The following is a 25732-nucleotide window of genomic DNA, read 5'->3' as shown; positions in this document are numbered from 1 at the left end:
TGTATGTCAAACAACTTGGCAGTTAGTGAGTTTCAGTCAGTTTGTCAGGATGAAATTTACATCAACCTACATAATATCATGTGAGTACTTTATTACAATCATACTTTACTTTTATGTACCATCAAATATTATTTAGTCGACAAAAGCATCAGAGAACACACTCTGTTTTGCACTCATTTTCATATTTTGTTACCAAACAAGGTGATTAAAGTGCCTGAGGTTGTCTATGAATTGAATACCAAGGCCCTCATTGGAAACAAGTCCGCAAGGACTTTCATGAACTGACCTGTTAGACAAAGTATTTTAAATGTAACTGTGCTGTTTTACATTTGTTTGCTTAATATCGATCAATCAATCAATCAAAGGTAAATGGTGTATTAAATATAGTGTCTTTATCCAAAGTGTCCATAATAAGTGTTTTATGAGCGGAGGAGCGCTTTGGACATCATGTCCAGAGTGCTTTACACGGAGCATTCATTGATGCCAGCAATGTTTGAACCTATCGACCATTGCTGTGGTCAAACGTTGTATCATCTTCGTTATTAACACTTAAAGCCAAGAAACAACGGTATGCATGGACTTGCTCATGTCTGTGGTAACGATTCAAAGTGAGGTCGTAGCCTATACCGAGTTGTCAGGCACAGCCAGGAGGATCAAGCGTGACATTGATGAGCAAAAGTTTAATTATTTTCTACTCAAGGGAAATTCTTATTTTTTTCTTCTTATTACTTCCTTTCTTTCTTTAGATAGGCCCACTTACAGTTAATGCATTTCATCACCATGGTTACTACACTACAGTGTATAGTCATTAAGAGAGAGGCCTGTCTTCACATATTGTCAGTGTTTATTACAGAGCTAATTTAAGACTGTCCAGGCAACTAAACAGGCCTGGGACAAAAAGCTAGTGGTCTGGTGTTGTGATGTTAGCCTGGTGAACCCTCCCTCCGGAAATCTCATTTCCATTTGATTTCAGGAAGGAGTCTGGCCTGAAGGCTTGTCTGGGCGTTTCTAGCCCGTACACCAAATGGACGAGCCTATCAGCGTCGTCGCACATCGTTCTGTGATTGACAGCGACAGTTGGCCAATCAGGTGGCGAGTCCGAGTGAGCCCGAATGGGACCGAGTGCAGCCGACAAAAATGGAACGATCCGCCATTGTTTCTGTGGCCAGTTACACTTTTTACTTTCGGTTTTAAAACGCTCTCAAACTTCTTTTTTGAGGCACAGAATTTAGTTTTAAGATATCGTTTGGATAGAATTTAGTTGTTTAACTTCATATATGTGGTCAATTAATCATGACAGAGCCTATTTAAAAAAAAAAAATTGAGAACCGTCAGGGGCGGGCAGTGACACGCATGTATCCGAATAGGGCAACCTATTTTGGGCACGGCCGTCTCAAAAGTCCCGTTGCGTCACATTAGTCTGGAGAACTGCTGATTGGCTGAAGGGGAATAACGATCATTGGCTGAAGGGGTTGTCAGTCAACGGTATTACTCCCGCCCAACTCCAGCCCACAGCCAATATTGCAGAATGGGCGATCAGGCCAGACTCACTCCTGAAATCAAATGGAAATGAGATTTCCGGAGGGAGGGTTCACCAGGCTATTGTGATGTTACAATAGATTGACATCCTCTATGTCTTATATGGTGGCTTATCATTATCACTAAAAAGACATTCATGATTGTGCTCAGTCAACTGGATAAATAAAAGCTAATCATGTTCAAACATTTCCTGGCAAAAGTTGGAGTATACTTATATTATTACTGATACTATTATATGATTTATCTATTTAACTATTTAATTGTAGCCTAGGGATAAAAGGCCAAATTAGAAAGAAAAGAGAAAGAACATCTAAGAGAGAAAGGAGAGGAAGAGAGGGGGATTATGAGACAGTAAAAAAGAGAGAGAGGAAAATATGAGGTCAAATTTACTAGAAAACCGGCAGTGCCCACAACCCACAAGACAACGGAAATTGACGTGTCTGAGTCTGATACCTGGCTACAACGCTGCTGACGCAGATGTGTGACCCGACCCATACACGCTCGGCTTCCTTGACTCGTGATTGCAAGCATGCTCAGGCAAGCTGGTCTAGATGCAGCATCCTGTGGTCACAAACCACTTGCGCGCACACACACACACACACATATTTCTCTGTCCATTCAACCATTGTATTATGATTGTGTGTGTTCAATATGAAACTATGCTTCATGGACTTCAGTTAAGAAAGAAGGAGGTGGGGGGGGGTGGGGGCAGAAAGAGAGAGCAAAGGGAAAATCTGTTAGATTTTTTATATTCCATCCTGATTGGCTAAGATTGCCATCTAAAGTTTGCAGGAGTGGCCCGTTTTGAACAAAATGTTGCAAATCATGAATGCAGCGTCCGATTGCGGTGAAACTTTGCACGCACATTTGCACTATGTTGACGAACAAATGCCACCCTTTCAACATTGCCCTATTATAGTGCCACCAGGAGGCCAACTTATATAAAACTATTTTTTTTAAATATTACTCCTTCAGATTTTATCCAAACATCACGCAAATCGGTACACATGATCTCAATAGTCAACTGATCAAGACGGATCCGTCCGATCCGCCTTATTTTTCACATTCCAGCCTGATTGGCAAATTCCCAACATTGCTGCCCCACACTATCCTACCTGACTTGGCAGAGACCTGTGCTCCGAGGAGCACTTTTTCTAGTTTCTGTCTTTTTTTAATTGTTACCTTATGTTTTATTTTATCGAATAAAAAAACTAAAAAACTAAACAATACAAGATTAGATAACATCAGATAACATCTATGATGTCTGTCTGTCTCTCTCTCTCTCTCTCTCTCTCTCTCTCTCTCTCTCTCTCTCTCTAGTGCTATATCTCCTCGTCTGCTGTGGACCTGCTCAAACAGATGGTGCGTTAACTACAATGCAATACATTATGTGAGAGACAAGCCATTTAACGTGTTCCAGCCCTCCTGTTATACCCACAACAAATTATTCTAGGGGTTTTCCGACCCCACTATTCACCTCAACATATAAATGAACATATGCGTAATTGTTAATTCATAGAAAGTGACAAGGCAATAATGGGCATTTGGAAATACTTTATTTTTACAGTAGGGAGGGTAGAGAGAACATAACACTCTTGTGGTCTCTTTCCATGCATGATTACCTGTTATGTGCTTTTGTGATTTGTGGTGAAAGTCATGTGCTTTCAAATAATAATAATGATAATCCAGAAATGTACAATACTCAAGTAAATGTACTTAGTTACTGTCCACCACTGATCACGACATAACTTAAAAACAAGGTTTTAAAAGAGCAATCTGGCATCTGCCACTGTACTGTAGCTTAGTGATTTAAGGGGCTGTCTGGGGGATGGAGCTGTTACCAGACAGCCCCTTAAATAAGTGGTTCCCAAACTTTTTCATGTTAAGGACCCCCAAATTGATATATATTATCTGCGGACCCCCATCTGAAAATATTTTGTGCCAGGGACCCCCAGAAGAGAAGATTTGTGTTGCAAATGCAAAATGTTCAAAAGAATTTCAAGATTTTTCAAAAATGTTCAAAAATAGCACATCTACAAGCTCGCAGCACGGCACGAAGTGACATGCTGTGAGCTTGTATATCAGCTATTTTTGAATAGCCAACTTATAAATGGATAAAGTGGTTAACTACTTTTGCTGGGGACCCCCTGGAACCACCCCAAGGACCCCTGGGGGTCCCCGGACCCCACTTTGAGAGAGAACCAATGCCTTAAATCACTAGTGCTCATCATGACCATCTGAGCAGCAATCAGCTGGGTGAAGCTGAAACTGAACTTCCCCCATGTGATGAACAAAGGTCTCCCTTTCTTACTTAACTTAACTTGACTCCACATAAAAAACCTGAAAAAATATCTGTATACATGTACTTCCCAAAACAGTCTTCCACAGATGAAGCTGTTACAGTAAGACGTATTGATGTTGTTCTTTCATAATGTCAATGTTTTGTACAGTGACAGATAGGAGCTCACATCTGATCAGAAGATCAGAACACATAATGTCTACAGGTAGAATGTAACTCTGCCTCTCATTCCTGTGTTCTTTCTTTTCACCCCTTTTCACCCCCCCCCCCCCCTTCTCTCTCTCTCTCTCTAGTGTCTTTGAGAATCAGTCCTGAAAGATGTCAGTTCTTTCAACATGAGTCCATCTCACTGACCTGTGAGGATGAAGGGAACTCTATGCCGGGGTGGTCTGTGAGAAGACAGACCAGTGAGAGAGGGAATGGGACTTGTGACAATGGATGGGGAACCATCGCAGACGCAGGTAGACTGATAGAGAGATAGAGAGATAGAGAGAGATAGAGACTGAAGAGAGATAGTGATAGATAGATACTGTAGAAAGATAGAGATACTGTAGATAGATAGATATAACAGACAGACACAGTCTTTAACTGAAATGTATCTTTTTTTGTGTATAGGACGGCCCTGTATCGTGCAAGTCTCATATGCTTTCGACAGTGGAGCTTATTGGTGTCAGGACAACAAGTCAGGACAACACAGCCGGTCCATCTACATTACGATCTCTGGTACAATCAATATATAACTACATCAATTTAATCAATAGATTGTAATGGGTAGACAGACATACAGTATTTGACCAACTGTAATAGTATCATTAACAGATATGTTCATTGGGTATATGATATATGCCTAGCAGTATTAAGTCAAGCATTAAGTGGTCTGTTGTATTGAACAGATCTGGAGCACAAGGAAAAACAAAAGCTATCTGCTTACTGAAAACATCAAGTGGAATCAAGAAGTGTACACGGCTACCCTCTGCAGCCGTGTTGCTGCTGCCATATTTTGGGTATTTGTGTCTAAGAGACATTTGTGACATCTTGACAGCTCATTCTCTTAGTTACCTGTACGTCCTTTATTTAAAAGGACAATTCTGCAAATTTGCTATTATTTCATGCCTATATGACATACCTGCCAACTCTCCTGGATCCTCAAGGAGTTTCCTTGATTTCGACCAGTCTCCTTCCCAGCAAGCACAACGGCCCCGATTCATAACGAGGGTCGTAAATATGGGGTAAATAAAGTTCGTAAAGGAGGTCTTATTTTGGTAGTCACAAACGGACGTGCAATTCCCAAAGGGGTTCCTATATCACAGAGACGTGCGTACTACCAGTGCGTATGACCAGGTGTGATGATTACTCTGGAAGGCTGCATCCAACAGCATCCAACTTCAACGTCACCGTGCTGAACCGTGCTAAACAGCGTTGCCATGTCCGCTTATTATAAGCGAATTTGGGCTTATTTTTCTGTAAAGTTGCTTGTAAATATTGGTAGCTGTGGGGACCGCGGTTTTTTGGGCTTGTTTCTAAAGTGTAGTTGGTTATTTGGGCTTGCTTCACAATTGTTCAATTGTTTTAACCGGTGGTTCTCAAATATTTGTATGTCATGGACCCCCAAGTTAATATGTAGGCTAATTTATCCCTATAAGCCCCATCTGAAAATGTTTTGTGCCAGCTGGAGGCAGATTTGTGTTGTTAGAATGTTTAAAAAATCTTCCAAATATTCCAAATTTTATTACAAGATTTTTTTTTAATATAGCAGATCTACAAGCTCACAACGGTTTAATTAAAGTGCTTATAATGGCCTAAGTGCCAGTTGCTTCTTTGGGGCTTGTTTTCCTAGACCTGGTTGCTTATTTCTCTCATCTGGCAACGCTGATGAAAGTTTGAAGTTCAACTCCGCCTCGTCTAAAGATAACAGATGCGGCTTCGCATCGCCTTGATAACGTACTGTTCTGTCTGGAAGCGGATCACGTTATAAATGCTCTCATGTGTAATGAGAATAAAGAAGTTTACAAGGTTTAACCCCATTACCAAATAACAGGCTAATAAAACGTGGAAAGGATATATATAAGCCTTTTCTAATGAACATTTGCGCACCTTTACCAAGGTAAAAAGATGATGAAATCCAGCATACAAGTGGAACGCTGCTATCCGATTATGGACCAGAGCTTATTGATTACTTATTGATTAAATTAGTGCATTTTTGATTAATAGCCTATATCACTGTCCTACGTCGGAATGGGGAATATTAGATCTTCTGGACACAGCTTTCATCCACTATTAGTTTCCTCAATCAGATGGTAATATTTATTAGGCTACAGTGTTGTGTGGCGTTCATGTGATCAAAATACAGTAGAGTAGCCTAGACTATTAGCCTACAAATTAATACCGCAGCACGGACAGAGGTGCGTCAGTCCCTCCGCAGTTTCATTAAGGCATCATAGCCTATTTTCATTATTACGTGACACTTTGGCTGAGATGGCAAACACTGAGGGACCTTAATTCAGCTCTAAATGCGACTGATAGCCGAGAAAATAAATAAAAAGCGGTGGAATCTACATCATGTCTATATTATGTGCATAGGCTACAAGCAATACATCGTTTGTCATTTATTTTTTATTTTTTATATATATGTGTTGACAAATGTTGGGCACATATATATTTTATTTGAGGTTTGCCACTGTTGTAATTGATTCTGGCATGAAGAATAAAGCATTCTAAAGACATACGCACATTTCAGCCCTGGTGAGACAGCCTCTGGGCTGACCTGAGAACGTGCGCACCTGACGCACAAAACACAGAACAAAAAACTTTTATGAATCCGACTGCAGGTGTAGGATTTGTCCTAAATGCCGGTACGTACAAAATATGGTCGTAAATCCCTTTATGAATCGGGGCCAATGACCTCATGATGACGTTATGATGACGTCCCCCGGTGACGTTCAGGACTAGGCCAGATCACAGCCCATATGGGGATGATCTTTACGTCATTTCCAGGACGTCATCACCAGGACATCATATGGCCTTTTTTTGTTTGACAGTCATTTTGGGTGATGAGAAAGCCGTTTAGATGACGTTCCGCTCAACACGCCATCATGACGTCTTTCACTGACGACTTTCAGCTTTTGCGGCCAGTGTGGGTGATGAAAAAGCTGTTTAGATGTCGTCCCGCTCAACACGTCAAAATCATCCCCATATGGGCTGTGATCTGGCCTAGTCCAGAACGTCACCAAAGGACGTCATCATGACGTCTTTCAGTGACGTTCACGACTAGGCCTGATCACAGCCCATGCGGGGATGATTTGGACGGCTATGGACGGCTTTGTTGTGACCTCAAACAGCCGCTTATTAGCCTACGGCTAGTGTGGGTGATGAAAAAGCTGTTTAGATGACGTCCCGCTCAACACGTAATCATGACGTCTTTCAGTGACGTTCACAACTAGGCCAGATCACGGCCCATGTAGGGATGATTTGGACGTCATCACCAGGACATCTTATGGACGGCTTTGTTGTGACCTCAAACAGCCGCTATTACGGCCCGTGTGGGTGATGAAAAAGCCACTTAGATGACGTCCTAGAAATTACGTCAAAATCATCCGATATGCCTTGTCCTGAACGTCACTGAAAGACGCCATGATGACGTTGTTCGGTGACGTTCAGGACAAGGCCAGATCATGACCCATATGGGAATGATTTGAACGTCATCGTCAGGACATCGTATGGACATCTTTTTAGTGACTTAAAACAGACATCCAGTTTGGGTGATTAAAAAGTTGCTTAAATTACTTCCTGTAAATTACGTCATTTAAGCAACGCCATATCGGCTGAGACTGGCCTAGTTCTGAACGTCACTGTAAGACTTCACCACAACGTTACCTGGCTTTGTGTCAAGTCGTCATGTTCATTTAAACAAGACTGATATTGATTTGATTGCATGCAGCATAGTGTCGAAGAGCAATGTATTGTATAGGCCTGAAGTAGGGTATCCTATAAGAGCCATGACATCTCTCTATTGGATGAACCAACTTCAACATTCCCATACCAACACATACTATACATAAGAAAGCGAAAAGGGGAGAGGGACTGACTAAACGAACAGACATTTAAACTCATGGTTTTACTAACAAATTTACATATAAAAACATAAATCACCAAATAACACCACAACAGAACACTAAACACAATGACCGATAACATAACCCAAATACTCATTCCCATATTCAAATAATTACACAAATAAGAACAATACAGTCCTTGGTGCCCCAGTGCATGCTGGGAAATGGACTTCCTCTAGCCACCATTATAGGTCACTGAAAAGCCGTCCATATGATGTTCAAGATCATCCCCATATCGGCTGTGATCGGGCCTAGTACTGAAAGTCACCGGAGGACGTCATCATAACGTCATCATAACGTCATCTGTTCTGTTCCCACAACGTGTTGTATACAACCAGTATGTTAACGAAGTTAAACAGACAGCCAAACTCGTTTTTCACAAGCCAGGAAGCGAGCGCCTTGCTCCTTTTTTATTACAATCTTCAGAGTGACAGGTGAAAGTTACGTGTAAAACTGTGGCAAAGAGAAAACAAAAAAAGACATAGATATCTCTTAGCTTTCATGGAAAAATCACAGTATGAATTTAAGCTGGCAAATAAGTGCTAATATGAAATATAAACACAATAACATGACATGATATGCTGGTCATACATAAACATGTAAAGTTGCCATTAGCATCATCATTTTTAACCAATATGAATTAGTATCCATATACATTTGCATATAAACAAATCAAAACTGTACATATAAAGTGAATCATGTTCAAACTTACAGCCATTGCTTTCGAGGGTGTGAAAAAAGGTCAAGATACAAAAGACATGTTCATCATGTGCTTGTCTGCTTGTTCTCTAATGGAGTCTACTAGTTATGGAGCTTCTTCTACCCATAATGCATTGCTGACATTTCAGAATAAGGGTTTACCATACCTTAGCATATCAAAATAAAAGCATGTCATCCATTTACTACAAGCAAGCAATGTATACAGAGATTCTAACATTAACTAAAAACATGAACTCAAACTGAGGGCAGAACACTCCCCGTCTGGCATTACCAATGCCATTACAACTTATTTTCTCAGTCCTTTTCTAGGAGGATGATGACATCGGAGATGGGCCGCAGGTAAGTCTTTGAGGTGCCCTGGGATGATTCATTCCTTGGTGCTTGACTTTGTTTCAGGAGTACAATGTCTCCGGGTTGCAGGTTGCGATGTGCCTTGTGCCACTTTGAGAAGATGATTGGGTTCTTTACATCTGGTTCAATGGAAGCATGTCTGAGACGTCCTCCCACCCTCAGTAGACCATCACAGATGTAGGGATCAAGGTTCAAGATTGAACTCGAACTAGAGACTTCTTTATTTGCTTGAAGAGCAGCATACTCCTCTGGATATGTTTCTCTTTGAACAGACTCAAGGATGAGTCTCTTTGCAGCTGCGCATTCCCCTGGAGTGCGAGGTTTGCTCCGTTGATGCCATCCCTTACACGTGTGCTGTGATGCATCTGTAGAATCTGACTTGTGGGAACGTACCTGGTGAATCAGGAAGGAGACGGCTCTTAACAAGGATTCCCATGTGGAAAAGCGCTGGAACCGATCAGAAGTGAGTCCCCTGGCTTCGACATGGGTAGCGAGAGCAGTTACTTGTGGTTTGACTTCCACGTCTACTTCAGGGTCTATTAGTTCAAAGGGCTTGTGCACTTCAGGCTCTGGGGGCTTGTGAACGAAGTCAGGTCCCTTGAACCACATAGTATCCATGAGCTGTGATGCAGGTATAGACCTGGTGGCCAGATCAGCTGGGTTTTTGTTTAGAGTGCGTTTTAAGGAACTGAGGCGGGACAATGCTTGCTCTCTGTCGTTTGGGAGCAGGGGACGAGGTGACCTGAATGGCAATGGAGCCACCCAATTGTTCAGTTCATCCTGATGAACCTCTTGCTCCATAATCTTTAAGAAGGTTTCATCTTTGAATGACATGGCATACTTGTTGTCATGAGCTGTACATTGAAACATTGCATGCCCTAGCTTGTCTCCAGCTGGCATGGGCTTTGACGGGCACTTGGGGAGGCAATACTTGTGCTCCCCGCCGTAGCTTGGTTTCTCTTTAACACTGATGTTGTTAGGACAAGGAGTGAGGAGAGATGGACGTCCATTCTGCAGGACATGAGTTCTGAAGACATTTAGAGTCGGCTTGTGGGCATTGTCGATGCACACCTCACCAACAATTACCCAGCCCAAGTCTAGGCGCTGAGCAAAGGGTGAATCATGGGGCCCATTGATTTGCTGTCTAACCTTGTGCACCCGTATCATGTCTCTCCCCAACAGGATCATCATCTGAGCGTCAGGATCTAACTTGGGGATGCATGGAGCAATGCGCTTTAAGTGGTCATGTGCAAGAGCCACGTCTGGTGTTGGTATGTCCGATTTATTTGTCATGATTTCATTGCACTCGATTAGAGGTGGGAGATCCAGGCATTCTCCTCCGTGTACTGCTTTGATTTGAAAGCCTGCAGCTTTCCTTCCAGTCATCTCTGTTGTGCCAGCACATGTCCTCATCAGATATGGTGACAGGCTGCCTTCGATCCCAAATAGGTGAAAGAACTCAGAGCGGGCCAGCGAGCGGTTGCTCTGATCGTCAAGTATGACGTATACCTTGACGGAGCGCTCTGGTTGGCCTTTAGGGAAGACCCGCACTAAGCACACCTTTGAACAGGACCGAGCGGGGCGGCCTTTACCACAGACCTTGGTGCACCGTGACGTCACCTCAAGTTGAGGGCCATCTTGTGGTTCTGCATCTGCTTCTGTTGTGGGCGATGCAGAATAAGGCTGAGGCTGGGAGGTGCTAGGATGCATAGCAGAGCAGTGTCTGTCACTCTCGCATTCATTACATCTCAGCGTTGCCTGACAATCCTTAGCCAGGTGGTTTGGAGAGCAGCACTTAAAACAGCGCTTGTGTTCTTTCAGGATATTCTTCCGTTCTTGCAATGGTTTCATTCTGAAGGCTCTACATTTAGCCAGAGGATGTGTCAAATTGTGCACAGGGCAGTATCGAGCAGGATCACTGTCTGTCTTCTCACTCTCTGCTGCACTTGTGTGATCTGCGTCAGCAGTTGCAGAAACATCTGTCTTGTGCACGGATACAGCAGACTTGAATCCACTTTGGCTGCTGGTTGACAGGACAAAGCTTGGGTCATTTCTGGCCTTAGCCTGGCCATAGACAAAGTCAACAAAGAATGCGAAGGGCGGAAAGATTACTCTTTGTTCTTCCTTGTAACGGGAACCGGTGAAGAGCCATTTTTCCTGTAGGCCTGGAGGCAACTTCTCTACTATCGGCTTTATCCCGCGAGGAGTATCAAGATAGTTGAGGCCGGGAAGATATCCTTCGTTCTTAGCTGCCAGCACCTCCATGAGAAGATCACTGAGTTCTCTCAGTTTGATGTTGTCTCTAGCAGACAGACGGGGAAAATTATCCAGTCTTTTAAAGAGAGCATTTTCTACAATTTCAGGTGTAGCATAGCATTCTTGAAGTCTTTGCCAAGACTGATGGAGGGCAGCTTGGGGGTTGGTGACATATACAGAACGGAGCCTTTTAACATGCTCTGATGACTCTTTACCGAGCCACTTTACTAGGAGATCCAACTCTTCACTATACGTGAGGCCTAAGCCCTGTGTTGCATTGAGGAATGAGGACTCCCATGCTCTATAGCTTTCTGGTGTATCATCACATTTTGAGAGACCAGTGGTCACCAACTCTCTACGTGCTAGGAATTTAGCAAAATCTCCCATTTGTAGGGGGTTCCTTGCTGGTGAAGAACGCTCATCATACTGTCGTGGAGTATTCTGATCATATTGTCGGGGAGTAGGCGCATCATATTGCCGGGGGGTAGGCTGATCATATTGTCTGTGCGGGCTAGCTGATGGCCTTGGGGTAAATTTGTCATCATCAATTGCCTGTGCGCGCTCGTAAAGTGAGGGTTTGTAAGCGGGTGTGGGGATTTTCTTTGTGTACCTGGGTGAAATCTGTAGTGTGGCATTTTTATCATGATGATGTAAGATTTCCTTGTGCAGTGGCAAAGCAGAATCTTGAGTATGGAGCTGTGTTTGACGTTTCACATACTCCTCGGTTCTCTGTTTGACCACTTGCGGTGGGACAGTGCTTCTTGCACTTTGCATATCTTCACCCACCACACCTGCCGCTGCCTCTAAGACCTCAGCTTTTACTTGAGCAGCTGCTGCTTCCCCTTCAACCTCCAAAACCTCAAAGTCTGCATCTAGTGTAGCTTTTTGTAGATCTAGCTTAGCTTTTTGCTTTTTTATTTCCTGCTGTTGTTTAACATAGGCAATCTTGGTATGCGCTGCTTCAGCTGAGGCTCTGGCTATGGCGGCTGCCTCAATGACAGAGGACTTAGAAGAGGAAGAGCGTTTAGAGGAGGCCGCTTTTGATCTTGTCTTGACTGAAGCCTTTGTGGATGAACTCTTGCTATCATCTGATTCAGCCTTCTCATCTTTAGCACTGGTTTTAGGTTCAGGGTCCATGGTTGTGTCCTTGTATTTTCTTTACACCCACTGATTGTCTGGCTTTTTACTGTTCTGTTCCCACAACGTGTTGTATACAACCAGCATGTTAACGAAGTTAAACAGACAGCCAAACTCGTTTTTCACAAGCCAGGAAGCGAGCGCCTTGCTCCTTTTTTATTACAATCTTCAGAGTGACAGGTGAAAGTTACGTGTAAAACTGTGGCAAAGAGAAAACAAAAAAGACATAGATATCTCTTAGCTTTCATGGAAAGATCACAGTATGAATTTAAGCTGGCAAATAAGTGCTAATATGAAATATAAACACAATAACATGACATGATATGCTGGTCATACATAAACATGTAAAGTTGCCATTAGCATCATCATTTTGAACCAATATGAATTAGTATCCATATACATTTGCATATAAACAAATCAAAACTGTACATATAAAGTGAATCATGTTCAAACTTACAGCCATTGCTTTCGAGGGTGTGAAAAAAGGTCAAGATACAAAAGACATGTTCATCATGTGCTTGTCTGCTTGTTCTCTAATGGAGTCTACTAGTTATGGAGCTTCTTCTACCCATAATGCATTGCTGACATTTCAGAATAAGGGTTTACCATACCTTAGCATATCAAAATAAAAGCATGTCATCCATTTACTACAAGCAAGCAATGTATACAGAGATTCTAACATTAACTAAAAACATGAACTCAAACTGAGGGCAGAACATCATCATTGAGTCATCATGGCGTCATCATGACGTCTTGATTTTTACGTCATTTCCAAGACGTCATCTAAACAACTTTATAATCACCCAAACCGGCCGTATATCAGGCTGTTTTAGGTCACTAAAAAGCCGTCCATATGATGTCCTAGTGATGACGTCAAGATCATCCCCATATCGGCCATGATTTGGCTTAGTTCTGAACATCACTGAAAGACATTGTAAACAACATTTTGATCACCCAAACTGCCATAAAAAGGCGTCATACATTGATTGTCATGATGACGACGTCCTTTAAATGATGTAAATCTAGATCTAAGATCATCCCCATATCCATATCTGCTGTGATATCTTAGTCCTGAATGTCCACAAAATCTTCCAATTAAATCAGCTTGTTGCCTACATCTGTGCAAATTATTTTATTGTGTCACACAAAAGCTGGCAAATAATCCGACTGAATAAGAACAGGCCAGGATTTTAAAATACGTGATTTGACCATTACAACAATTTAGTTCTCTGTCTAAGAGATTTCAGTGGAAACATATATTTTCTCTATAGGATTTACGTACAGTATGTTAGGTAGGTGATATTCTGGACCAGATCTAACTAGACATGATAGGACTTGATCAAACCCCATTCATTGTTCACTGGTCCAGGTTCGTCCATGTTTTGTTGGGAAAGACTCATTCCATTTTGCCCCCTTAACTTTGAAAAGTCAATCTATGCAAGGACACATTGTTATGTCTGTCTGTAAACAGCTAATCTCCGGCACTGTTGGACTGATCGGCATGAAACTGTATGCACACTCTCAGTAGGCCAAGGAAGAAACTCTGCACCAGTTCTTTCAAATCGGCCTCATGGTGGCGCTATAAAAGCCTGCTTCAGGTTTTGGCCTATAACTCTTAAAACATTTTTTATAATAATAATAATACATTTTATTTGTAATGCACTTTATATTTGACACAAATTTCAAAGTGCTACATGGCATAAAAAGTCAAGAAAAAGGTAACAATGATCATGAATATTCAAGAGACCCCCCCTCCCCCAGGACACAACTAATAAGTTTTAAGTTTAAAAACACACAAAGGCATCAATAACTCTTGAACCGTAGGTCATACAATCAAAATCTCTGGATGCCTTGGAACTTGCAACTCCAAATATAGGCCCTGGCCATTTATGCCAGGCTAGATTTTCCCCATTTCACGTTTTCTTCCAAATACACTTTTTCTAGTCCTCCTTTCAAATATTGTTCAAAAGTCACACAAATTGTGTACATAGTATCTCTGGATCGGAGTCACGTGATGAAAATGTATCACTCAGTTAGCAGATTTCATTCCAATTGGCTATAACTGTCATCCAAATTTTGAGGACCCTAGGCTAGGCAACCCGGCCTGGCGGAGCACACAGTAAAAGTGACTGAACTGCAGTGATTTAACATAGCCTTGGTGGCCACTGGTGAGAATAGAAGAGAGGATTGCATTTTCCTCCCAGACTGACGTTCCGCAAGTTGTAATTTTACTCCTGCTATCAACCTCGATTAAGAACATGTAGCCTACAATTAAAGCCATAATCCTGGCTTTAATGGTACACGTTCTTAATTAAAACAAATATTTGGTTTCGCTATTGTATTTATTATTATAGCAGCACACACGTGTTCAGTGCACAAACACATTGATCAGTGTGCATGCATGTATGTTGTTAATAAGCCAGCAATATGTTAGGGTAGTTACACATTCAGATACATTAAATATTTTAATAATAAACGGGCCCCTTTTGATACAAAAATAACCCACGGGAAAAGTGAAGGTAGGCTATGCCACTGCACCTATGCAGACACCAGATACAGTGTTGTCCTCGCGATTTCGGAATGTTGTTTTATGCCTATGACAACAGCTTGTGAATCAACGCAAATAGTTGATAGTAATTAGTACGACTGTCAAATTATCATTATGATTTTCAATAATAACAGACCAGGATTGAAAAATACCTGAATTGACCAATATTACAACTATTTCATTATCCTCGAGTAGTTTTCAGTGGCAAAGTATTCTGTCTGTGGGATTTATGTTAGTTGAAATAAGGTTCTATTCTGGGCCAGATCTGACTAGTTATGATTTGACTTGATCTGGCCTCGATCGGACTCTCTCTGATTCATCCAGGACGTCCTTTTTCGTGGTCAGGAATTATTTTGGTTGAAATCAGGTGATATTCTGGGCCAGATCTGACTAGTCTTGGTTTGACTGGATCTAGTCCCCATTGAGACGTCGCTGATTCGTCCAGGTCCTGACTGTGCTTGCTGGGTTGGCTTGAGGATTCCTTGACAGTCATTTCTCCTTGATTTCTTCTTGATTTGGGGGATTTCAGCCGTTTAGCGTGGCAACCCGTGTCAAAGGCCCACATAAGACCACCCCTCCGCTCAGTATACACCCACTGATATGCAGCCACCTCCTTGCTACTGGTTTATTTGAAGGCTTGTCTTCAAATCCCTCCAAATCCACAGTGCACATTCCGTTTCATATACAACTCAAATGCTGGCTAAAATTCAAGATTATGAAAGATAGACAGTTTCTTAGTTATCAAGAGACACCCCAGAAACACCTCAGAATGAATATAATTGCTATTCTGGAAAAACTAAAAAAATATTGCTGAATAAACAGTGTGGGCTCACTGTTTTTGTAGCTAGTAAGTAGTAGTTAAGAATGTTGGTATGGTTAGGCCAGTGCCCAATGCAAGTCAGGAATGATCAAGTTGGGAATGCATCCCTCCCGGTTATGCAATATATACATTGTGCTTGTTGTCATCCGTGAAGCCAATGGGATATGTTGGGTTTGCCAATCAGGGAAGCTGTTGCTTGTTGTGGACACAGGCAGACTGCAGACAGACAGACAGACAGACAGACAGATAAAGACATTTGGGAATTTTCAGTTCTGGACAACTGAAAGTCCAGCTGAATTCCCACAACAGAAACCATTCCCCAGTCATCGGTAGGCCTAATATGCACGCCAAGTTTGATGTAATTCCCTCCAAGCACAGACAGACACAAGTGGTTTCCTTGCTACTGGTTTATTTGAAGGCTTGTCTTCAAATCCCTCCAAATCCACAGTGAAAACTAAACAACAGAAAATAAGCATGTTACAATAACATAAAATGACACCATGCACAGCATGTAGATGTAAACATTTTAGTAGTAAAAGTAAAATACAGACAATTCAAGCAAAAAATAGACAAACAAATACCTTGTTGGCTGCATGCTACAACAAAAGGAATAGTCTTCAGGTCCTTATAACCCGGTCCCTTCTTATAAACTTTAGACAGTCTCTTGTGACCAGCATAGAGTACAGAAGTCCTGACGTCACTCGTCCATCCCCTGGTTCGTAAAGTAATTTCGCTATGGAGAATAAATTGGGTCATCTTAGAATCGTCTCATATAAGAATTGTGGTCCAAAAATAAACAAACTGTCTCGGCGATATTGTCAGGGAGGTGGCTCTGTATCGTTTATGATAGTCAGTCACTCATATTTGAAACAGTCTGTTTCTGGCGAAAATTTTACTAATTCGTTGGAAGTAACATTAGCGTTTTCTCACCGTCAGTTGATGGTCCATAAGAGTAAAACCGCCGGGGTCATTTGTTTATTTTTGGAACACAGTTCTTATTTGACGCGATATTAAACACGTCTATGGGAATTCAGAACGGGGGGAAAAAACGCGACCCAGGTAGGATGTGTAAATTACATCAGACTTCGGTGCTCTATTAAAACAGAGCTTCTGCACCTTGCTGCTTGTTGCTTGATTGATTAATGCAAAAGTCTTGTGTGAATCCAATTCATGTGAGAGCAGACCAAGGAGACACACAAACGTGACTTTGACACTTCAAAATAAAAGTATTACTACAACTAGACACAAATGAACATGAAATAATGTATACATAAATGTGACATAAAATAACTCCTAATTATGAACTTGGACCTTAGATAAAATAAAACTGTTAAATAACTTATAAACATAACAATGACAGCAGTTACATTTGAAGTTGATCCATCAGACAGTGCCTGAGTTATGCCCAGGACAGATAGAGAGACAGACACAGGTTCCGTGAATTAATAGATATATAAACTATTGGTAGTGTTAGTTGTGTTGGTAGATGTTCATAACTCAAGCTGCTGTTGGTCCCTAGATCGAGATGAAGGAGCTGTGATCCTGAAGAGCCCTGTACTTCCTGTGACTGAGGGAAAGGATGTCACACTCCGCTGCCTTTACAAAGACAAGACAACAAGCAAACCCTCCTCAAACCTTCCATCTGCTTTCTACACGAATGGATCCCTCATCAGGACTGAGTCTACAACAGGACAGATGACCATCCACAATGTTCACAAGTCTGATGAAGGATTCTATAAGTGTCACATCTCTAACCTTGGAGAGTCACCAGAGAGCTGGATGGATGTGAAAGGTGAGATAATATTGTAATTATGCTGGGTAAATAAATACAAGAATAAGAGTTTAAAAGCTCTGCTCGCGGCAGAAGCGGTGTTGGTCTGCCACATCCCATATTATCGAATGGTTTAATCGACCAATCGACCATCTGATTGACCCTGTCCATCCTTAGAGTCCCACATTCTCGCTAGCAGGGCTAAAAAAATACATTTAATCTGATTTGCATTGATTCTTCTGCCATACCCTTGGTTGAAATGTCAATCTGTGAATAAATGCAGAGACATTAAAATGTGTGTTTAATAGAAATAAGTGTCTCATCCCCCTTCAGATTCTCCAGCCTCCAAAGACAACAACCAGTCAGACCCACCCTGTCCCTCTCTCCCTCCATGTTTCTGTCCCTCGCTCCCTCCATGTACTCAGTGGTGTGCTGGAGTCTCCATCTTTCTGCTGATGCTGGGTCTGATTCTGGGCCTGTTCCTCGGGAGGAAATCCAGAGGTACATAAATTATGTTCAGACATACACCTATTTAGAGAAGCTGCAAGATTCTACAGGATGTGATGTAACTGTTCCTTGTGAAGTTTGGGATGAGCACCTCTGTAGAAAGAAAGAAAGAAACACTGTCCTTTTATCGTCTATAGGTTTGAACTCTGTTGACTTCCGTCCATCTGTCCATGATCTTGTAAAGCATTACTCTGTATGTCCAACTTAGCATAATATGGTTACATAGCGAAGGGTGTGTTTCATGTGCCAAACGTAGCTTCATAGCATGAGGTACCGTCTAGGGAGGACAAGTACACATTTAGATGGTACAATTAGGTTTGAGATGTACAATTAGGGGGAAAAAATAAAAACAAACCCTGGGTTGTTTCAGACAGTGAGCAAGATGGACACAATAAAGTGAAATATGCTGCTGTGAGTGTGACATGGGGAGCTAAACACAGGAGAGGTAGAGTAAAGGGCTGTCTACACCAAGCATGATAACTATAACTATAATTATGTGACATCCACACTGTCGTTGTCGTTATAGTTGTTGCGTGGTCTCTGCCATTCACTCCAGATAGAACAATATTTTAAATTACATATTTATACTTATCGTGCTTGGTGTGGATGGCCCATAACTCCAACATCACACTACTACTGAGTATGACTACTTTAGATAGATTACATTCAGAATATAATCACTGACCAACTCTTCATAAAACATACTCGGTGCTAGTTAGGCATATACATATATATAAGATATATTGTTTTTTGTTTTCTTTTCTTTTACAGATCCAGATTGTGTCAGGTAAGAACAGTATTGCTCTCGGTTTTTTCATCAAAACATAAAAGCAGTAGATTCCATATTGTTTTCTACTTAATTTATGATAAATATATTATCTTTAAATTACAGACCTGTTCAGTCTCACAGAACCATTCGGGGCTCAGCTGCATTTCAGAGGAGTAGGACCAATCAAAGTGGGGCTCCTGATGATGCATACAGCCGTCTGCAGCATGGTCAGTCTTTGAGCCAATCATTGGTTAACACACTTTTGAAAAGTTTTTCCGATATGGACTAAGGTTCTAATTTCAATTGAAATAAATTTAGGTATTAAAATTTGAAATGGATCTTTGTGGAAGTACATTAAAGCCTGTCAGTTTGTTTTGTCTACAAGTAGCAGAATAATTTACGGTGCCGTGATATTTGGCTATATTCTGATAATTGCTATATAGTGTTTGTTCAGAAACAGGGATCGCTCTGTCTTGTAGTAAGGCTAGTAATCATAACGGGCTTTTTCAGGTGGGTTACACATTTCATCCAATCAGGAGAGAGAACGCCACAAAGATCATCAGCTTGCGTTCCAGTTAAAATTTTGTCCGCTGATTTATTTGTTTCATCACAGCACCTTTAACTAAACTCAAACCGTTTGAAACATAGAACCACCTTTATGCTTATTTGTTTACCTTTAGGTGACAAAAGAGTAATCTACGGAGTAATCCAGCAGCCTGCTAATTATGCAAATGGTACAGTATATACTTCTTAAAAATCCAATCAAATGACTTTATTCTCAGTTCATCTGGTTGTATTGTTGAATATTAATGTCAGGAGTGTCATCTTTTACGTTCAACTGTATCACTTGATCACTTGATGATGTTGTCTCCGCCAGGCCGGACGGCCAAAAGCCGGAGACTATGTTTACAAATCGGCCTCATGGTGACACTAACTGCCTTTTTGTTACTACCACGGAGTTTATCGAATGCTCACACAAATTGGTACATATTATCTCTGTAGTCACATGATCAAGATGTCAGATTTTTCGGATTCCATTCCGATTGGCTACGATTGGCTTTCAAACTTTGCAGGAGGGGCCTGTTTTGCACATAATGCCATAAATCATGAACGCAGTGCACTCACACTCATAGTAAGCCAAGGAAGAACCTCCACCCCAAATATTTCAAATCTGTCTTATGGTGGCACTATAACGTCTCACTTCCTCTTGAACAGTAGGTTGTGCAATCAAAATATTTTCCCCTGGATTGCTCGGACCAGGATGCAACTCCCCATGTAGGCCCCATCACTTGTGCTGTTACAACTCCTGCAAATGATATTACATTCCAATTGGTTATAACTGCCATCAAAAGTTGGCAGGTAGGTCAAAAGTAGGCAACCCGGCCTGGCGGAGACCTTTATTTTTGTCAATATTTATGGAACAACTTATATTATATACTTATATTTATTTACAGATCCATGTCGCGTCAGGTAAGTACAGTATTGAGTATCTATTCATCAACATGACAGCAGTAGATTCCATCTTGTTTTCTACTTCATTTCTGATTTAATTACAGGCACGTTCAGTCCCAGGGAACCAATCAGCACTCAGCTGCAGACCAGACGGTGAATGAAAGTGGGGCTGCTGATGATGCATACTGCCCACTGCGACTCGGTCAGTCTTTGAACCAATCATGTTAGAATTTTGAATAAATTAATCTTCATTCACAAAACAATTAAAGTCTGTCAGTTTCTTTTTCCTAAAAGGCACACTAATTAAAAGTGCTGTGATTTTTTGGGTAAAAAAAAATAGTTTATTGTTTAAATGTTGAAGCTCTCTATCCCAATAGTAATCATTGCTAGTGGTTGTTCAGTAACAGGGGTCTCTCTGTCTCTCCAGCATTTTATTAAACAGAAATTGCATTTTCAGGTGGGTTACACTTTCATTCAATCAGAGAGATCCCCTCAAAGATCATTTATCAGCTTGTGTTCTAATTCCAAATTTGTCTGCTTATTTATTTGTTTCATCACTTCCAATTCTTGTTTAACCTGTCTGCTGTATGCGTTCTCTCTCCTGATTGGATGAAATTGGTAACCTGACCTGAACATTTATTTCATGTTTACTAAAGAGCTGGAGATGTGGGGAGCCCTCCGTTATTTGGAAAATAAAACTATTGAAATAATTGCTACGGACAATAGAGCTTTTTAACTAACAAGAAATAATCACAGAACCTTTAACTAAACTGAAATCAGTATAAATTAGCACCACATTAATGCTTATTTGTTTACCTTTAGACGACACAAGCGTCTATGGAGTAATCGATGACAATGGTACAGTATATACTTCTTAAAGATCAAATCAAATGATATTCTCTCAGTTCAGTGTTCATTTAGTATGGTTAAATATTAATGACAGGAGTGTCATTGTTCAGGTTCAGATGCATCACTTGATTTGCTAGAAATGTTTGAGCACCCCGTGCTAAGCACAGTAACTTCTCATTGGGCTCTGTCAATTGCTCTGTTCACAGAACAGTTTTATTTACTGTGTGACAGTTTCGTCATCTTGTTCACCGGCTTTCTCATCAAGAAGAAGCTGCGTAAAATATTAGGCCTATATGTTTTTATTTGGTTCAAATATTTATGGTAACACTTATTTATTTAAATTTACAGATCCTTGTCGTGCCAGGTAAGTACAATATTGATCTGTCTATTCATCAACATGACAGCTGTAGAATTATCTTGTTTCCTACTTAATTTTTATTTATATATATATATATATATATATATATATATATATATATATATATATATATATATATATTGTATATTCACAGACCTGTTCAGTCTCAGGGAACCAGTCAGGGCTCAGCTCTAGACCAGAGGACCAATCAAAGTGGGGCTCCTGATGTGTACTGCCCACTGCAGCACGGTCAGTCTTTGAAACAATCATGTTGGTTAAAAAATCAAGCTCTGGGTTGACATTGTTTAATTCAGTCTGAACACACAGATCCAATCTGATCACTTGCAAATATGGATTTGACTGTAGTCTAAACAGGGCCTAATTGTCTCCGCCAGGCTGAAGTAAAGGTCGTCGGTCCGTCCGTCCGTGTGTTTGTTCGTTTGTCCGTCCGTCCGTCCGTGTGTTTGTTTGTCCGTCCGTCCGTGTGTTTGTTTGTCCGTCCGTCCGTGTGTTTGTTTGTCTGTCTGTGTACAGCTAATCTGTACACAAAAAGGATTGTGAGGTGCAGATGCACAGCCTTTGTGCAAACTTCATTTTCAGTTCAAGGTAGCACAATTTGGAACAATCTACCTACGAACTTAAGAGTGTCCATCCTTTACATCTTTTAAGGTCCAACTAAAAGGATGGATCATGGACAATCAAACGTGTGAACATTTTTAAATAGGCTTAATTTTTATATTTTCTGAGTATTTTAGGTCAAAACTAGGCCTTTTTACTGTCGCTTTTTTCTCTTCTTTTTGTACCCTTTTAGTAATGTTTATATATGTGCTCTTTTTGTAATGTTGCTTGTTTTCTGTATGGGGACGGATGGAAATTAGTCCGTCCAGGGGTTTGTTTGTCTGTCCGTTCGTCCCTCTGTCCGTCCGTGTGTCTGTGTGTCCGTCCGTCCGTCCGTCCGTCTTTGTGTGTGTTTGTTTGTCTGTCTGTGTACAGCAAATCTCCGGCACCGTTGGACCGATCGGATCGGCGTCAAACTGAGTACACACACTCTCTGGAAGACAGAGCAGAACCACTGCCCCACATTTTTCACATTGGCCTGTTATAGAGGCACCAGCAGGCCGATTTTTGCACAAAAAAAAAATTATATTACTCCTACAGATTTTGTCCAAACATCACGCGAACTAAGGATGAAATGCCACCCTACATTTTTCAAATCGGCCACATGGTGGCGCTATAACAGGCCGATTCGCGTTTTTACCTATAACTGGATCGATCGGTGAGAAACTTTGCACGCACACTTGCTAGAGGCCAAGGAAAAAGCTTTGCCCTGCATTTTTCATAACAGCCTTTTATAGGCAGATTTTTGCTAAACTTTTTTTTTAAATATATTACTCCTACAGATTTCGTCCAAGCATCACGCAAATCAGTACACATTATCTGTATATTCATGTGACGGACCTGTCCAATTTTTCATATTTCATCCTGTTTGGCTTCTGCTATCTGGTGGAAACCTGTGCTCCGAAGAGCAAATTCTTCTAGTCCTAAAAACTAAAACTACATTTTATTTCAATTAAAAATAAATATTTTTGCATTAAACGAGTGTTTTACAATCAACTCAAGTATGTCAATTTGTTTTGTGTTTATTTTTCCTAATGAGAAGAATACTAAAATGAAACCATGTTTGAAATAACAAAAATAAGAATCAATGCTTATTTATTTACCTTTAGGTGACACAAGCGTCTATGAAGTAATCCAGCACCCTGATGATTAAAATGGTACAGTATATACTTTGAATTGATCCAATCCAATGATTTTGTATATATATATATATATATATATATATATATATATATATATATATATATATATATATATATATATATATGTATGTATGTAATTTTTATAATTATATATATAATTTTCAAGTTTAAAATGGCTATATCTCTCAATTACCATTGAACCTAGAAAGGTAGTTTTGGTGTGTAACCCTAGGTTTTAGGGCTCAAGGAATGGTGATTGAATCAGTGAAAATAAGTTTATTGCCAAATCCAATATGGCATCCCAAAGTGATGTCTACTAAATTAAGTAAAAGATTGAACACAACAATTGTCACATTTAGTGTAGTCAAGTATTATCCACAAAAATGGATCAAGCCCCAGTTCATGGCATTCATACCCTGTTCTTTTCCCAACCAGACCATGATCGTGTAAGTGCGAAGAAGCTGAGACAACCGTCTTGCTTAAGGTGTTATATTGTTAAATTCACTGCCACAATTATTGCTGGCCGCGTTTGCCCACTGCCAGAGATTTTTTATTGAAAAAAAAAAGTAATCAGGAGCCGAGATACAGAATTTTTAAGTTTTAAGTTAACAAGGAAGTGGATGGGAGTCTAGATCTTCGAAAAATCATATCTCCTTGGTCTTTGGGTCAAATTTGAAAAAAAAACTAAAACAGTATCAGTCAGTGGCAGTATTTGGTAAACGGGAATAATTACGTCAATTACGTCAGAGGCAGTGAATGAGTTCTGTCCACTTTACACCCAAGACTGGCGCTGAAATGGCACAACATCTTACCCTTCCTCCTCTCCTGCTGCCTCCAAAACTGCCTTCCCCCTCTTTTTCTCCTTCACTCTATAGTTTCCACCGGTACCCTGTTGGCCAAGAGTACTGACGTTGGTCCATGGTAACCCGCGGGACTCGACCGATCCAGTTTGGAAAGCTGTTTTGTGGTCCACATATTTGATTTGGCACAAGTTTTACACCGGATGCCTATCGTGATACCCTCCACAATTTACCCAAACTTGGGACTGGTACTAAGCACGCACTAACTTGTACATTCCCAGTAGCTGGGTGATCAGGTTACTTTTCTCTTAGGGTGTGCTCCCCTTGCCTTTGCCTTCCCATTAATTCAATGAAATCTGTGAGTTTGGATTGGTGTTCATCTTAGATGCAAACGCATATTCATATGTACTATATACCGGTACATACACATGCACACAAACACGTGCATTTGCATACACAGAAAATGTCTAATATATTATGTTTAATATATTAATTACAATACAATTTTGTAATTAGATTTAAACTAAATGTTTACTGATTTAATACAGATTTGTGTTTTATTAACCTACTATAATGATTTTTCTGTTTAAAATAATCATACCTTTAGTTAAAGTATTTTCTTTTACATATTAAACTCTTAATGTTTACTCTTAACAGATTTTGACCTGCTGTCTGAAAGCTTTAATCTCAAAAAAATAATGTGATGTTGTATTTGTTCATTCTATTATTTCTTATGCATTATTTTTTCAAAGTGTTTATACTTAATTTTTGCTTTGTTTTTTTCAAAGTATAATTCTTAGCTTCCGTTTGTTCATAAAATGTTGTCATAAGTCTTGTATGAATGATCTTTGGATCTGAAAAAGGTGCATCAAATCTCTGCTTGTATTTGCAGTTTGTTTTTCACACTGTGTAATCTTTAGCTTGCAATGAAAATAAATGAAATCCGCACACTAGTGTACAGTGTACTCCCGTTTGAAATGTATTTGGTGGGTTGGAGGTTTTTCTTTCGTTCGTGTTTTACTCCCCTATTTATATCAAGTTCACCCTGTATGGTGGTGACTCAACTTGGTATCTCCCAGTGCCATCTATTAGAGAGTTACGCCAACTCCGTTCACTTCTTCGGGCCAGGTCTTCTACATACACACACATTGGTGAATAGTGACAAATCCCTAAGCCGGAAGTTCATGGAATGCATTGAAGTCGACGGCTCCTTGTCACTATTTCCAGCTACATGAACCACGTGACCGACGCTGTTTCTGACCCTTCATTGGCGCAACTCTCTAATAGAAGGCTCTGGTATCTCCCACTTCTGTTTACATCCCACACATCGTATGTCTCACGGCGTTAGATAATCACCCCAATTGGAAAACTGCGTCAACTTATGCACCACGGTCGGAGACACCCACTTCTGCCAGTATTTGAGCGACAACAGGAATTAAAATGTATTATATCTGCAGTAGCCCCAACCATTAACTGTAGCACCTAACACAGGAAAATACAGTTCAATACAAGGTCTGCTAAGAGGATTTTAAACCCAAGAAAGCCTATGGCTTGTTTCTATTGGGGTCCTTTGTACTCAATTCATCGAAACATTTAATGACAGAATTTAATAACAGTTCGAGGGGGGGGGGGGGCTAGGCTTTGACTTTTACAGGTGCCAGTTTCGAATTGCAGCCACCTGTAA

The 25732-nt window shown here is 40.7% G+C and overlaps 1 protein-coding gene across 1 annotated transcript; it reads left to right on the top strand.

The window, feature by feature from the left end:
• On the top strand, positions 1 to 24720 carry LOC308101189 (uncharacterized protein). The gene is made up of 16 exons (XM_080450574.1): positions 1 to 80; positions 2860 to 2901; positions 4132 to 4299; positions 4454 to 4561; positions 17302 to 17574; positions 17887 to 18054; positions 18832 to 18847; positions 18953 to 19056; positions 19510 to 19563; positions 20284 to 20299; positions 20386 to 20483; positions 21104 to 21139; positions 21479 to 21494; positions 21643 to 21737; positions 23216 to 23263; positions 24124 to 24720. Exons 1-15 carry the CDS (start codon positions 50 to 52, stop codon positions 23257 to 23259), a joined length of 1269 nt encoding a protein of 422 aa, XP_080306700.1. The 5' UTR covers positions 1 to 49; the 3' UTR covers positions 23260 to 23263; positions 24124 to 24720.
• The last annotated feature ends 1012 nt before the right edge of the window (positions 24721 to 25732 follow it).

This window comes from Gymnoscopelus braueri (assembly GCF_963280865.1).
Source record: "Gymnoscopelus braueri genome assembly, chromosome: 15".
NCBI classification, from domain to species: domain Eukaryota; kingdom Metazoa; phylum Chordata; class Actinopteri; order Myctophiformes; family Myctophidae; genus Gymnoscopelus; species Gymnoscopelus braueri.
The sequence above is the reverse complement of the archived record's forward strand: the minus strand, read 5'-3'. Positions and strand labels throughout refer to the sequence as shown.

What these genes read in the sequence shown, in the direction of transcription:
- LOC308101189 (XM_080450574.1), top strand. Translation starts at nt 50, where the DNA reads ATGAAATTTACATCAACCTACATAATATCAT. An exon ending in TGGACCTGCTCAAACAGATG is followed by an intron (nt 2,902 to 4,131) that starts GTGCGTTAACTA and finishes CTCTCTCTCTAG; the next exon opens with TGTCTTTGAGAATCAGTCCT. An exon ending in CATCTACATTACGATCTCTG is followed by an intron (nt 4,562 to 17,301) that starts GTACAATCAATA and finishes GTTGGTCCCTAG; the next exon opens with ATCGAGATGAAGGAGCTGTG.